General features: G+C 39.5%; 1 protein-coding gene across 1 annotated transcript in view; it reads left to right on the top strand.

The window, feature by feature from the left end:
- Nucleotides 1-248: 248 nt before the first annotated feature.
- LOC116584439 (collagen alpha-4(VI) chain-like) overlaps nucleotides 249-16,714 on the top strand; it is a 109,631-nt gene continuing 93,165 nt past the window's right edge. Inside the window, 3 exon segments of the mRNA XM_032332781.1 lie at nucleotides 249-312; nucleotides 10,758-10,846; nucleotides 14,313-14,915. Of these exon segments, the coding sequence (XP_032188672.1) occupies nucleotides 10,771-10,846; nucleotides 14,313-14,915 (679 nt within the window). The 5' untranslated portion in view covers nucleotides 249-312; nucleotides 10,758-10,770.

Here is a 16,714-nt window from a genome sequence, read left to right on the forward strand (position 1 = left end):
TGCTCTTCCTGGTAAGTTTTTGTATGCATTTTTGAGACCAGTGTTTACAGAAGGACTCTTTATATTTAATGGCAATAAAACACACATGAGAAAAAAACAATGCGTCAGTCACCATAAACACCGATATTGCTCCTTCCCTCACCACCCCCCCTTCCTTTCCCCCAGGAGAGGATTAAATACTGGAAAAGCTGATGTGTCACTGTACTCTTGAGCCTTCCTGTACTCTAGGGAATTCCCAGGGCTCAAACAGCTTCTTAAGGGATGAAGACCAGAAGGACGAATTAAAAGAACAAGTCCGAAAGGTTTTGCCAGGTAGGAGGAAATGCCTTTTCCCAGGGAGAGTTTGGTAGGTGGGAACCCTATTTTGTTTTCATGTATTTTTGCAAATGCCCTGCTTCTCTTTCACTTCCAGACAGAGAGAGACAGGGACACATAGACAGACCAACAGAAAAGAAGGTGATACAGAGAGACCTCGCATAGCAAAGAGATGGAGAGAAAATGAGATGGGGATGAAGATGTGGAGGAAAAACCCCAGAGTATCTCTGTTAGATAGACAGAAGAAGGGTAACCTTTAAGATTCAGAGTATGACGAAAGGAGATCTGTAACTCTGAACTTCTGTGGAGTAGGAAGATGTGAAATATTTGAAGATTGGGCCTAGAATTTACCATCTGTGTGGAAAAGGGAAAACAATTTATAGGGATTCACACATGTCTCATGAATTATTTCACTGATGCGAATCTTTGGGAGAATTTAAACATGGCGATTAGTGTTAGAATTGTAAGGCCAAAAGAAGAAAGAAAACACTAAAGACTCAGGGACTAAATAAAGCTTTAGTAGAATTATAAAACTCAGGTAAAAATGACTCTCTCGGAACAATCCTAGAGGCAATTTTGAGTTAGAAATAGAGTTTTCTCCTGTCTAGTTTGCCAGGATTCATAGAATTAGGCTCTCATTTTCCTTTACATTTGACTACCATACACAATTTTAAGAAATAAGTTAGATGATTATTTAAAATTTTAGTGAAAAATTTCAAACATAGAACAAAAGTCACAGAATTCACAGGGAATACATGTACCCACCACTGAGATTCACCGTGAATTTTAATTTTAATATAGTTTTAATTTTAATTTTAATATAGTTTTAATTTTAATTTTAATATAGTTTTTAATTTTAATATAGTTTTAATTTTAATATAGTTGTTCGTTTTCACATATCCATCCCTCTAGCCATCTGTTAATCCTTCTTATTTTTAAATGCATTTTAAAGTAAATTATAAACATCAGCAAATTGCCTAAATACATCAGCATGCATAACATTTACTAGAGTTCAAGAAAATGATTATAAAGTACCTCAAGAAAAATTAATGTAAAATTGACCAGATTCAGATTTTGTGGGCAATTTTTTGATGATTTGGGTTGATACTTATACATTTAAATTCACTGGACAAAGATAGGGATGGTGACAGCTATTAAGGATGACTTCTGTGGGGTGAAAGGACCAAATATTGACTGAGAATTATTCCACGGACTACAGGAGAACAATCTAGCATCTGTTTGTTCTCTTTTATATTGATCTTCAAAAGCTAAGAAATTGGCCCAGGGACTTACAAATGTAGAAGGGTCCTTTTTATTTCAGCCCTGAGTGTGTGTATGCCGCAGGCCTTTGAAAGTAGTCTGTCATCACATATATTCTGTCTGGTAGATTCTGACTCATAGGAATGGGATTTGAGAGGTCTATGGATGCGTTTATTTCATCACTGACCAAGAGTCATGAAGCCTCATCTACATTTTTGCCAAAATAGCACCTATAGTGCATTACAGAGTCACTAGGAAGTGAAAATAATGGATGCTATTTACCTGATATTTTGGCCTGAAATAAAAACACCATGAGTCCTTTAAAAAGATTGTAAAAGAAAGTGTTTTGCCCCAACATTCCAACCTAATCTTGTGTCTTAGGTTTGAGCAACTCACCGTATAAGTGAACTTCTGTGGCTGTGAGTTTTAAAAGATTCACCTCTGGCTGCATCTTCCCCCTGGCCAAATGTTTAATTTTATGATGTTTGTTCTGATTATATTTTTTAATTCACTTGAATTAAAAAATAAAACTATAATTAAAATATAAAAGTGAGCCCAATTGGCTTTGAGTCTTCCACTTGCCAAAAAATAATGGCCTAGGGGGCACTGATCATCCCTAGAATGCCTCTGAGTCTTTGTATAGAACATTCTGTCTTAAGGACCTGAATTTTTTTTTCTGAAAAAATGAATTTATGCAACAAATTTTTTCTGAGCTATATGTCAGACACTGGGGATATATCATGGAAAACAAAATTCTTTATAGTGCTTCTATTCTAGTTAAAGGTGGGGCATGGCAACAGGTAATTCTTAAAAACCATGATGAATAATATGTAGCATGTAAGAAGGTGATAAAAGAAGAAAAGAGGGAAAGCAGAGGGGGATAAATGGGGTTGTGTGCTGGGAGTACAAGGATGAGTAGCAATTTTAAGTAGAATGGCTATGGTGGAACTTACTGAGATGACAATGGAATCAGCCATGCAGATACATGGGTATATATATGATATATGGGACCATATGGGGATGTGTGTAGGTATATGGGGACACATGTGGATATATGGAGATATATGTAGACATAGATGGTCATATAGGATATTTACGGGTATTCGTGGATATATGTAGTTATCTGTGGATATGTGTAGATGTGTGTGGATATATAGGTTTATATGTGGGTATATGGTGTTACATGGGGAAGAGCATTTCAGATGGAGGAAACAGTAAGTACAAAGACCCTTAACAGGGAGTGTAACTGTCTTATTTGAAGGACAGCCAGTAGGCCAAAACAATCAGGGTCTAATGTGCAAGGTTGAGAGGTGAGTTAGAGAAAACTGGGAGTCAGATTACATAGGACCTTGTAGCCTATTTTTTTTTTCTCTGAATGAAATAGGGAGCCATTAGAAGGCTTGGAGCAGAGGTGACTTTAGTTTTAAAAGGATTTTGCTGGATATATGTTGAGAATAGGCTTCAGAGAAAAAGGTTAGAAGCAGGGAGAGCCGCGGAGGTTGTTTTAGTAACCAAGCAAGAGAGATGATGGTGGCTTGAACCAGCCTGTTTGCAGGAGAAATGATGAGAGGATCAGTTTCTGTGTAAACAGCTTTAAATGCTGATCCAGCATGCTTTCCTCGCAGGCTGGATGTAGGGTGTGTGAGAGAGAGGAGTTAATGGTAACTCCATGGTCTTTGGTCAAGGTTGTAGTTGCCAGGAACTGAGAGAAACGCACAGATGGAGGGAAGAGGAAGGGAGGGAGAAAGAACAAAGGAGAGCAAAGGGAACTGTTCTAGGTGCTGAGCATATATTAATGGTCAAGACACAGTTTTAATAAATCCCAGTTATCCACTGAAATAAATGTACATATTTCAGGGAGTGATTTGCCATCAGGCTTGGGTTAGGAAGGTGACATATAAATTGAGTTTTGAACGGTGAATGGAACCTGCAGGGGTGTGTGTGTGTGTGTGTGTGTGTGTGCACGAGCATGTGAGTACTGGGGCCAAGGAGCAGTATGCCACCTTCTAGGCAGAGGGAAGGAATAAAACATACTCTGAATCATCCAAGTGTGAATGGACTTGGCAAAACACACTGACTTATAATTCTATAAGCTCCAGAAAGATGTGTAGTGTGGTCAACACTTCTTGCAATCTGTAAAGAAATATCATTACCCTTCCCAGGGGCAATAGGTTTGTGTTGCTGAATTTAGTGGGTAGTTTTTCAGTTTGTCAGTAAAAATTTTATTATACACTATTTAAGATATGCAAAAAGATACAAAGAACGGTTCAATGGCATTTGTTATTTTTAAGCTGAGGCCCTGGAGACAAAAATGAAAGATTCAACCCAAAGAACATAGCTAAGATTTCCTAACATAAGATTTCCAAGAGCTTATCTCATCCAGGTGACCATCAGCTTGCTGTCACACCTGGTGCCTGACTTCTCTGATTTAGGGAATTTTCTCTCTGCTGTAGCACGTCCGTTCCTATATGTTTTCATCATAGTGTGATTATTTCCTAGACATAATGAAGCAGAAATGTAGCCACAGTTCTTTGATTCAAGCAATGCATTCTTTCCTCTTAGAATAAAAAAATTCTGAGGCTTGGTTCTATCAGTGAGAAAGGATTCAGTTTTTGGAATTGTGTTTTGTAGATTATTTGCTTGACGAAAGTAATGGTAACCTCTTAAGTTTCATAGCTTTCTACAAAGTCTTTCCTACTGCATTAGCTTGTGCTATCTTCACAATAACCCTTCCAAACAGTGATGGCACAGTATCATTACCTCTATTTTATGCTGACAGAGCTGTGCTTTAGTGAGTTCAAGAGACTTCCAAGATGCCAAATAACAAGAATGTGGTAGGGTTGACTCCTGAACCAGAAAATTCGAAGTCAAGATCCATGCAATTTTTATTGCTCCACACTACACTTTCTTTCCAGATTCTGGAGCAACTTTCTTAATGGACATCAAAGAAATAGGGGATTGGGTGTATGAAGCCCTAGACAATTGAAGAGGGCCACTGTGCCCTTGTTAACTACCATGGCCTGCTCCTTCTATGTTTCTTGGTGATAGAAAGTAGGGAGTGGCAGAGTGTCCTGACCTGCTCCGGGTGTTTAGAGGGGCCTGATCTATTTAGTGGATTGCAGGCATTCTTCCTGAATGAAACACTTGAGAAAGATAGGGTAGTTATTCCCATTTCTGCCAGAACCAAGCTCATGAAATGCCAGGGTGATGGAGTTTCTAAGCTACACATAACTTGAAAGCGTTTGAGTATTCTTTTTCCCTTGTATTAAATCACTCAGCAGTTCAAACATTTATATAATGATCACAAAAGGGAAAGATTTATTAGTTTCAACAAAGAATCCAGCACTGCAAAGATTTCTCGGATTGTGGCTCCTCCCTGTGTGTTCACAGCCCAGTAAGGCAGATAAATGATTAAGCAATGTTAATACCATATGGCAAAGAGAGTAGATGACCTATGAGTCAGACACAGTGGGAAACTAGGTGAATCAGTATATGAAAAGGGACTACGAAATTTAAAAACTACCCAAGAGCTGAGATTCTATTTGGTTCTAAAATTTTCAACACCTCACAAGCTGTGCGCCAGTTTTGAAACGACCACAGCTGATGGGAGTGTCATGGCTGTGAGCACCCATTTCCTGCTTTGCACACTGCCCTGCTGAACTCTGCCATTGCAATCCTTCCCTGGAGGAATGCTTTTTTCTGAGCCCCATGACACATTAATTTTCATTGAAATGTTTGACACAGCCTCCCTCAAATATGTTACAACAAAGTTTATGTAAATCCAAGCAGTCATAGGAATTGTGAATAGGCACAGAAAGCAAATGCTAATGTTTATGCAATAGGTTAAGGCTAACCTTCATTTTTCTTAACTGTTAAACATGCCATGTAGATTCTAATGTGATGTGTATAGAAGAATCTGTTCATGTCCCCCAACTGTTTGCCTTCTGGAGCTTCCTGTGGCCCAGATGTAATACACTCCAAGGCCGTCTTGTAAGAAAGCCAAATAATACAGTGCTTAAAATAATCCTATTTAAATGACCAGAAAAATTTTGGAAAAAAAAAAGAGAGAGAAAGAACAGTGTTCTTTATTATTTCAGGGAATAAAGTATAATTAAAAAAATAAATTGAAAAATTGTGTTGTTAATTTTGCACATTTGCATTGGGTCTTTCATCTAAATATTTTGAAGCTTCTGCTTACCTCTCAGTCAGGTACGTATAGGGAAAACATTTTTAATTGATCGCCTCTTCCCTTTCTCCACTTAATGGGTAATAGACACTTGGCTTTTCTCCATGTGGAGCTCAAGATGCTGTTGAAAGTAAGTGCAGCAGACATCTGTCTGGTTGGTAACCACTGCATGCTAAATGCAGAGTAGAGTAGTTATCAAAGTGTGGTGTCTTGGATCCACTCAATATGCAAGTTCTTACCACAGAAACCTATTAAGTCAGAAACTCCGAAGATGGGGTCCAGGAAGCTGGGTTTTAAAAGGTCCTCTGGATGATTCTGATATAATGCTCAATCTAAGAACCACTGGCATAGAACATTAGAGATGGCATCTTTTCATTTTATTTTTGAGGGGTTAATAGAGGGAGAACAGGAAACTCGAAGGAAATTAGTGTATAAAGCACAGCTGGTTTAATTAAATAAAGTGAAAGTGGCTTATGGTTGAAGACTGAGAAACTCTACCCAGTTCCCTCTTCTATCCCACCTTCTGAGTTCACACATTTCAGAAAACCAAAGACTCCATGGGATGTATGCCCTCAGAGCTTATGCAGCACACAGCTGTGTGAGCTCCAAGAAGGCTTACCCAGTTTCCTTGCACTCCAAAACCTTAGCTCCCAAGGCCTTGGATGAGCTCTATCTGGGGTTGTCCAATATCTCTTCTGAGACCTTGCATGTTCTATTCCATACCTGGAATGCCCTTTCCCCACTTGCTCACTTTAAAATTTCTGTTCCTCCCTTAAATCTCAACTCCAGCATCATCTGCTCTGTGAAGTCTTCACCAAATGAAGGGAGATGTTCACCCAGGTGTTTCTTAGCACCTTGTATAGTTTTCTATATTATTTTGCTCATGTCACAAAATATTACAGTGTATCCATCTCTTTTTCTCCACTAGAGTTCCAAGTCTTCTCAAGAGAAGAACTATTTCTTTAATATTATTTCTAGTGCCTGATATATTATTTGGTAAACAGTAAACACTCAATAAAAAAGTTACAAAGTATTATAATATTTTTTCCTCTCTCTCTCTATGAATTATTATAATTCTGCTAAATCTTTGAGAGTAAGTGGGTGACCTTAAGACCCTCTGCCTCATATTATGTATATTTCTTAAGAACAAGGACTTTCTCTTCCATAACTACAACACAATGATCAAACTCAGGAAATGTAACATTGATACATAATTATTATGTAACATTCAGTCCATATTAAATTTTTACCTGATGTCACCCTTTATGTCCTTTACAGGCATTTTTTTTTCCAATCTAAGATTATTCATTGTCTTTAATTGTCACTTCTCCTTAGACTGTTTTAACCTCAGTTGGTTCCTTAGGTTTTCTTCGTTTTATCATGACACTAATATTTTTGAGGAGCCACAGGTCAGGTGTTTTTTAGATTGTCTCCAAGTTTTGTTTTGTATGATTGTTTCCTCACTATTAGACTTAAGTCATGGGATTGGAGGAGGACTACCATATAAGTGATGTAGTTTTCCCATGCATCACATCTGGAAGTATGTGATATTGGTATAGCCTACCATTGTTGGTTACATCATGTCTACCATGTTTTTCAGTTGTAAAGGTACATTTTTGCCCTCTGTAACTTACAAGTAATGTGTTAGGAGATACTTTGAGACTGTGTTAAAACCTTTTCCCCAACATGTGTCTACCCAATGGTAGCTTCATTTGATGATTATTCCCTCAATCAGTTATTACTATGGTGGTTGCTTGCCAATTTTTTGTAATTTTTTTGCTTGTAATTTTTTTTAAAGATTTTATTTATTTATTTGACAGAGAGAAATCACAAGTAGATGGAGAGGCAGGCAGAGAGAGAGAGGGAAGCAGGCTCCCTGCTGAGTAGAGAGCCCGATGCGGGACTCGATCCCAGGACCCCAAGATCATGACCTGAGCCGAAGGCAGCGGCTTAACCCACTGAGCCACCCAGGCACCCCAACTTGTAATTTTTTATAGCTGAATGAATCAGTCTTAGAAGATAGATGGTCTTAGTCGACTATTGAACTGTTTGACTTCTCTCAGCATATTTTGAGGGAAGTGTCATTCTACTCCACACCCATTAGAATTATTTCCAGAAAGAATCAGTATTCTATGCTAGCCCTACCTAGTGGCACTTCACTTAATGGCTCAATTTTTTTTTCCCTCCACAATGAACTCTATATGCTCAAATGCAAAACCAATTCAGAAACTTAAACTAGATATAAACATCCTAATGGAATTGTATATACAATATAGGTATTAAGTTCTTAATCTATAGAACTTTTTCTCTTCATTAATGTAAATACACATATGTGCAGCTGTAAAATGTTTATAAACTTCCGACTTCCCCACTGGATTTCCATAAACAGCTCTGGTACTTTATATATAACTAACTAAAAATATTTTCATTTCTTGTTATTAGCTGCATTAATACTAATAATTAGGATACAATCGAATATGAAGATGTAGATTCCCTACTTGAAGGTTTTCTATTTTATCCAACTTTATTAATCTAAGAGTTAAAAAGTTGCGGTATAGTATTTTATTATAACAATAATAATAATAATAATAAAATAACATCTGAATTTATTTTGGATCATTCTTCTTGGCCCTTTCAAATTTTCAAGCCCTTTACTCTCGAGCTCTATTCTTTGTGATCATACATTTGTTTACTTGCCAATAGATAAAAGTTTATTGGGGAATAGGATATTTACAGTCTTAAAGTATCTTCCATCAAATTACCTATAAGCCTCCATGAGGCGGCATTAGTGGGAAGTTGGTGTTTCTCTGAGGAACCGAGAAATCCAATTGTATCACATCTATTATTGGAAAATTATTGGACCAACACCCTCTGGAGCATTTGCAATATAGTGGGCAATGTAGTAGATGTCCCAAATCAGTACCAAGCCCTTGAGAGTCATCACATAAACCTCAGAAGGGGAACTGGCTAGCTCAAGTCCACAAAGCAAATGGTCAAACTGACACCAGAGTTAAGGCCTCTGGGCCTCTTTTGAGGTCAAGGCTTCTCCCAGTATTTTCTGTTACCATAAAGTGGTAAAAATAGATGTGGTTATCCCATATCCTTGAGTCATTTGTAAGTAGTAAATTAAGCATGCACAGTAGGAATGTTTCCTTAGGGAAACAGGATGGCTCCACTTAGGCTTTCTGGAAAGAGGGCCTCAGTTGTTGGATAGCTGGGATTTCTAGACACCATGCTATGATTTCCACACAACTTTCCCCTTAAAGGGTCCGAGACTGCAAAGTGATGTAGACACAAGGAGATACTTGCCTAAACTCTTTGATACATTTAAAGTATGCGTTTAAAGTTTCCTGAATTTCTTAGTGTTTCCAGTATGTAAAGTTTCTCCCTCCAAATAGATTGTTCAGTTTTCTAAACATAAAAGCAAGGTTTGTAGTTCCATTCTCTGGAGCACCCCACACAGCATTTTGTAGATAAAACTGTACTCTCCGAAGACAAATTGGTGGATACAGGAACTTAGGGCTTGAGTTCGCGTTTTTACCCCATGGTAAATTGTTCACAGGTCTTCATTTTACATGAGTTGGGTTCTGGAGAGTGCAGTGACAGTCTGGACTTGGGCATTTTCATTGAGGGTTTAGAATTCCTGTCATGTGCTGTACCTAGGGCGGGGTTACATGAAACAAAGCCTGGCAGTCCATTGCCGTGTAGCTGTGGTTTGCTACTTAGCCTTGCTGGGGCCCCATTTCTTCATTTCCATCAACAAGAGGAGCAGAGTAAGGTCTGTTCTGTTGGCCTTTCCCAGGTTTGAGGTGAGGAATACAGAGATATCAGCATAGTAACTTAAAAAATAGCAATCAACTGAGTGAAAATTAAATGCATTAAGTAAAAAATATAAATTAAAACACACACAAAAAATAAACTCCTTATGAATGCACAATGAAGAGTATTACTGTTCCTCTACTTCTGCAGATTCTGAGTTTCAAGTTAGAGGCTTCTTTACTTCTTAGTGGGTAGCCAAGGAGACTTATTTTATTTAACAACACTTAAGGAGTGATTTCTATGTACCGGGCATAGGTGAAGCGTTTTACAGTAATGAGCTCACTTAATCCTGATGGCAAGGCTCTGAGGTAGATGCCATTCTGGTTCTAATTTTATAAATGGGGAAACTGAGGCACAGGGCAGTGAAGCAACTTTCCCGAGATCAACTACTAAGTATGGGTCTGGGATTCAAACTCAGTCTGTTAAGAATCCATACTTTCAGCTCCCTGAGGATGCCGAGGATGGCTGGCTAAGAATATAAAGAGAAGGTGTTCCCTATTCCATTTGAAACCTCATTCAACACGAATTTCTTATTTTTAAAAACGTGGACTTCTTTAGAGTAAAAAAAACAGAAATGGAATTGGGACTGGATAATTTTCATGGAGGCCTTCAGAAATGAATTCAACTTTGACATTCAGCTTCTTCTGGGAACATGTTAAATATTTCCAGGCTATCCTGATTTTATCAGGCCAATGTGCTCCCAAGATATTTGAATATTTCTGCATGCCACAAATATTTATAAGGTCGTCCAATGCTTGTATACAAATACAAACAAAATCATCCAGAAATGTTTATGTTCCACTGAATGAATTCAGTGTGTGAGACAGAAATTCTATCCATGCCCCATATGTTTCAGACTTCTCAGGTCATATCTGGACAACTTTAAACAGTGAAGTCTGAGGTAGTCATGCCAGGTGTTTACAAAACTCCTCCTGAGCTGGGTCAGCAAGATCATCTTCCTTGCATAATTGAAACAATGTAGAAACAAGCCCTTTATTTATTTATTTTTTTAAATCAAGTTTCCATTAGTCTGGGGAAAGACATCTTTATATATATATATTTTTTAAAAATTTAACTTTTGGAGATATAATTAACATATGACATGATGCACTCATTTTAAACATATGAAGACAGAATTTTAATTATGAGGTTTTTTTTCTTTTTCTTCCCTCCCTAGGTCCATATCCAGAATGGAGACTTGGAAGGCATTTTGGGAGTTCATCTTTCTTGCAGCTAGTTTTGGCTTCATCAAGTCACAGAGAATTGGTAATGCACTGGATTCTCTAAGCTAAAAATGATGACCTTCCCAGGGACCTATGGTAGTGACTGTCTTAAAAGATAGTACAGAAGCTTTATAATCAATGGAAGGGAAATACTTCTTTTCAAGAGAGCTTAGAATCTAGAAGCTTTTAGGGAGCAGTGGGCATGATTTTTTTTTTTTCAAAGCTAAGTCTCAAATGACACACACAAAAAGCTATTAAAAAATGCTATACTTCTGAATGCATTACCAGGCTCTCAAATGCTTTTGTAAACACAGACCTATTCTCTTGACTCTGCATTTTGCTTTGTCTCCTTTGGCAGAGCTGTTCTGAGAGGTAATTGTCGTCACAAGATGGATCACTTCACTAAATGCCAGTGACACCTTTGTATTGTTTTTGCCGTCATTTTAACAGATTGTTGTGACTTTTCATGATGAAAGTCTCAGGAAGAAAAGATTGTTTGAGTAGCCTGAAGCCCAACTGAGACAATACTAAGGTTTAAATATTTATATATAATTACACAGAGTGTTATTTGTTGGGGGAAAAAGACAACAACACATGAAGCTCTCTAAATTTTCCCTTCAGTTCTGACTCCCCGCTATTGGGAACAGAAACTGTGACAGTCTGTCTCTTCATGTTTCAAACACCTTCTAAAATGACAAAGGGCTGATAGAGGGGTTAAGAAAAGGAACAATGTATAAAAATGCAACACATCTCTCCAGGTGTACGGCTGCAACCCGTACTTATTTGCCTGGAAAACCGTTCCACAACTGTGAGTTTTCTCCTGATTGGAAAGATCAGGGCAACACTCTTAAGTCTGTGTTTATCTCCTCTGAAAGAGATGTAAAGGAGACAAAACACTCAGTCACTCCTACACAGCATTGCATTCTGGAGAGCCAAAGGGAAATAACGCTTAAAGGTCCATCTGCCTTTTCAATAATCATGATTCCACTTGGCTTTATGACCAAGATTAGGCAAACCTCTGAGAAGTGGGACTCTGGAAACTTAAAGTGATTTAGTGTCCCTGGAGCACACCACTCTTTGTCAGCCCTTCTCTGCCTAAACTCTTACAGGGTCTTTGCCTTTCTATAATACAGACTTTTAATTTAATCTTCTTTATGGCAGTCCTGGATGTCAGGAGACCTGGTTTTTAACTGGTCTGTTCTAACTGATTTATGCCTTTCTAGGTCTTGTTGTTCTTACCTGTGAGATGGACAAACTGGATTCATTCTTCTAAACTTGCATTTTTCATTTTTAAAAAATGTTATTTATTTATTAGAGAGAGAGTGAGAGAGCACAAGCAGGGAGGGGAGCGGAGAGGGGAGGGAGAAGCAGACTACCTGCTGAGCATGGAGCCCATTGTGGGTTGAACTCGATCCCAGGACCCTGGGATCATGATCTGAGCTAAAGGCAGATTCTTAATGGACCGAGCCACCCAGGCACCTCTATACCTGCATTTTTCAATATGGTGGCCATTAGCCATATGTGACTATTTAAATTAGATTAAAATTCAGTAAAAATTTAAATTTATTTTCACATTGGTGCTAGCTACATTCCAAGTGCTCAATCACCACATGTACCTAGTGGCTATGGTATTGTATTCTATAATCTCTTAGGGTTCTTTCTAGCTCTAAAATTTTCTGATTCCCTTATTTGGTTTCATTAATGTTCAATATTTCCATTCTTATAAGAGATATCTTCTCCCTTTGTCCCTCCTTTCTTTTCCAAATATTTCCTTCCTTGAATATTTTTTTGGGTGACTATGCTAGATACCTGAGTTGGACAAACAAACAAAAGATAGGGTGTCTGTCTGCACAGAGCTCACTGTCTAGTTGGGGCGATTGCTATTAGTTGAATAAGCACATTGATGAATGTTACATTAAAAAATGGGAAAAATGAACACGATTCTATGAAAATTTATCAAAAAAAAAAAAAAAAAAAAAGAAAGAGAGAGAAAGAAACTCAGCAGATGGAAGAGCATGTAGGGGGCACATGGCAGCTGTGAGAACTTGGACTAAGGAGCCTGGACCATGGAGAGCCAAGTGGAGAGGTGACAGTATGTACAGGGCCAGGCCCAGCCAGTATTTTAACCCTCCAGACACAAGATCAAATACAAGATGTATTTAATCAGTGTGGCATAATCATCCTCTGATTGTTGAACCACTTGAAACTAACATCCTCTTCAGCTACTTTCTGTTTTGTTTCTCTTCTCTCTTATCGCTGATTCATGGATTCTCCTACCACCATCATGGACAATCATGTTGCCAAGTGTGGGGGGAAAAGTCATGCCAGTTACTGATGAACAGGGAGATCATAATCACCTCTTCCCTTTTTTTGGTCCCCACAAGCACAGTGTTCAATCCATGCATTTACTTCTTGCCAGAGCAGTGCAATGTTTGAGTTGGAAGAGACCAGGTCATCTGGTCAAACCCTTATCATAGAAAGATGCAATCTGAGAAGCAGAAAGATGAGCTCTTGGCCCCAGTCCTGCAGCCACCTGGTGTCTGATCCCTTCCATGCTGGAGGCCAGTGTGGGCCCAGCTGGAGTGACACTCCCTCTGGTCACTGTTGGGGTTGTGGTTTCTGGGGTTAGAACTGGGTTTGGGAGATGTCGTTGTACAGTGCAGGCTTGAGTTTAGGGAGCCAAAGGACAAGTGGGAGCCACACTTATGGTAATGCCAGAAGATAATACTGAAAGGGGCTGGTGGTAGCTAAGGAATGCCAGGGGTCAAAGCTAGAAAGCAGAGGTCTTAGGTAAGGTTCTCTAGATGCAGAGCCTGAGGAAAGGATTTGGTGAACATGTTATTGTGAGGGAATACTCTTTAGAACAACCTGTAAGGGAATAAGAGAAATGAGATAGGCTGGGGCTGAAGAAGCCAAGCAAGGACGTAATCTCAGGTAATATCCAGCCTTGGCCTGAGCCATGGAAGATGCTGGAACATAAATGACACTGGAGTTTTTTCAGTCAAGGCAAGGGGGCCTGGTACTTGTGACACCATATGATCGACCATTGGCCACCAAGGTGGTATAAATTTCCAGGTGTCTCCAGATGTGGTTGCTCTGCTCACTACAGCCACGGACAGGTCTCTAGACAGTGTCAGAGGGGAGCAGTTAACTCTAGCACTTGTAGAAGCTGGGGCACAGGTGTGCCAGCCAGCAAAGATCTAGGTGGGGCAACAACACATCCTCTACTGGTCAAAAGTATTTTCTTTTATTAAATTTAAGAGATGGGTGGAGGGCCATAGTCAGGGATCTCACTGAAGGGATCAGATATCTGTTGAAATGAAACAGAGTGGCTGGTGAACAAGGGTAGATGGTGGCCATGAGGAGACAAAGGAAGATGACGATACGCTTAGGCTGTGCATATTAGCTATTGTCAAAGAGCTGTGCAGGCAGATCTGTGGGCTGTGACGGCAACAAGTGGTAGCTGTCAATTTTGTGTTGTTTTATCTTGAATTGACTCTCTTCTCCAGTCTGCAGGGAGGCGTCCGTGGGAGATGTCGTGTTTCTAGTGGACGCCAACATCAACCCCCAACATACCCGCAGCATGCGGAACTTCTTGTACATCATGGTAAACAGCTTCAATGTCAGCAAAGAGTCCATCCGCGTGGGGCTGGCTCAATACGGCGACCAGCTCCACTCCGAATTCCTACTTTCCTCTTACCCCCGCAAAAGCGATGTGTTGAAACAAATTCAGAGCTTTCAATTTAGGCCTGGGGGCCACAGGTTGGGCCTGGCCCTGCAGGTCCTTCTAGATGAGCACTTCCAGACAACAGCAGGGAGTCGGGCAACCCAGGACGTGCCTCAGGTGGCCATGGTGATCAGCAGCAGCCCAGCTGAGGACCGTGTGCGGGAAGCCGCCGAGGCCCTGAAGAGGGCCGGCGTCCATATTTTTACCGTTGGTGTCAAAGATGCAGTTTTGGCGGAGCTCAAGGAGATTGCGAGCAGTCCGGAGGAGAAGTTCTCTTCTTTTGTTCCCAAATTCTCTGATCTGGGCAGTCACGCTCAGAAGCTGCGGCAACAGCTGTGCAATACTTTGGCAAAGGCAGTTCCACCTGCTGATGACAGCTTTCCAGGTACAGAGAATTTCAATTTCCCCTTCTTGTTTCTGATCTAGAAGTCACAGGACTCAAAGCTTTATCTCTTCTTCATCTCTCCCACTATCCTTATTTTCCATATGTGTGGACGTTGAATTTTAATATTACAATCTCACTAAACTATCTGTACTCAAAGCTCCTCTCCAATCATTGACCAGAGACTTAGAAACTTTTTTTTTTTCTTAAAGATTTTTATTTATTTATTTGACAGAAAGATCCCAAGTAGGCAGAGAGGCTGAGAGAGAGGGGAAGCAGGCTCCCCCCTGAGCAAAAATCCCGATGTAGGACTTGATCCCAGGACCCTGAGATCATGACCTGAGCTGAAGGAAGAGGCTTAACCCACTGAACCACTCAGGCATCCTGAGACTTAGCAACTTTTTAAATAAATCCTGTGGGCCATATGCTGGTTCTCTAAGCAGATGTAATGGAAGTTGTTTTTGGAGGAAGAATATTTGTTCTTAGAATGATATTCTTCCTGGATTAACTTATCCATGTTGCCTGGGTGGGGGGTTGAGGAAGAGAGAGCAGCAGTAGACCCTCCAGGAAGCTTGCTTATTTTATTGCCACTGTGTTGGTATAAAGTATTGGTTATGAGGATGAATTTAGGGAAAAGTAAGGTCTGGGCTCAAATCCCAGTCCTCCACTTCTTAACGGTGTCAATTCGAACAAGTTACTTTATCTCCCTGAATCTAAATTTTCTTCCTAGGGTGGTAGTACCTGCCTCAGAGAGTTGTTGAAGTCATTAAATAAAATTATGTAAGTCGGGTGCTTATCCTAGTGTTCAGCCCATCAGAGGTGATAGCATTATGGCCATTAGCCATGATGATCTAACTGTCATTAGCTTTGCACTCCTGTTGGTGGTGATGGGGTAGAGACTTGCAGAAATCCTTTAGGAGTTTATTACTTAATTCTATGAGAAAGCAAGGAACTTTGAGCTTGCTGGTGGTTTTCATCAAAGTGCATAAGAGGATAGAGCCTTCATTACTTATTCATTATTTTGGCATTTCTACATAAGGTAGGTAAATTGGAAGTAGTGTTGGAGCTTTTTACCCATTTGTTGCTGCAGGTGTGTGGCGGTAGTATTGCATTTGTACAGCCAAATCATATACCTTGTTTTTGTGTATCAGTCTAGGGTTTACAAAAAGGTTTTAAATACCTAGTAATATTAAATACCATTTGCTTGGTACTATACTATTTGACAAACTTGTTTACATTGCCCTTCTGACTGATAGATACATATGCAAGGTGATTCTTTGTTAGACCCATGGGATGTGTATGATATGTAGGGTAATTAGTATTTACTTTTACATAGATATGTGAGGCAACTGGTATTATTATTTGCATTTTTTAAGTGAGGAAACTGAGGGCAAAGGTAACATAACTGTATGGCACAGCTAGGATTTGGTCCCAGGTTTTTAAGACCAGATCCATTCCAATAGGACAAGTGTTGTAGATTGCATTCCCCAGAAGCAGAGCTTGAGGCAAGGATTTGGATATACATTATTTATTATGGAAGTGCTCCCAAGAGATTGGTAAGGATGTGGGGGGTGCAAGACAGAGAGGTAGAGGAAAGAAAGGAAGAATGTAATCTCAGGCAAGCGAAGGGTAGTTTTAGCTTGATTCTACAGGAGAACTCAGGAATATAAATTATGCTTTAGCTAGGCTTTCATATATAGTAGGCAAAACAGCTCTCAACAGCTGAAGGGAAGTCCAACGATCAGTGTACAGAAATGGTGAAAAGGAATTCAAAAGAACCTGGGCAGAGCACAAATAATGTC

Source organism: Mustela erminea, chromosome 1 (assembly GCF_009829155.1).
Source record: "Mustela erminea isolate mMusErm1 chromosome 1, mMusErm1.Pri, whole genome shotgun sequence".
Classification (NCBI taxonomy): domain Eukaryota; kingdom Metazoa; phylum Chordata; class Mammalia; order Carnivora; family Mustelidae; genus Mustela; species Mustela erminea.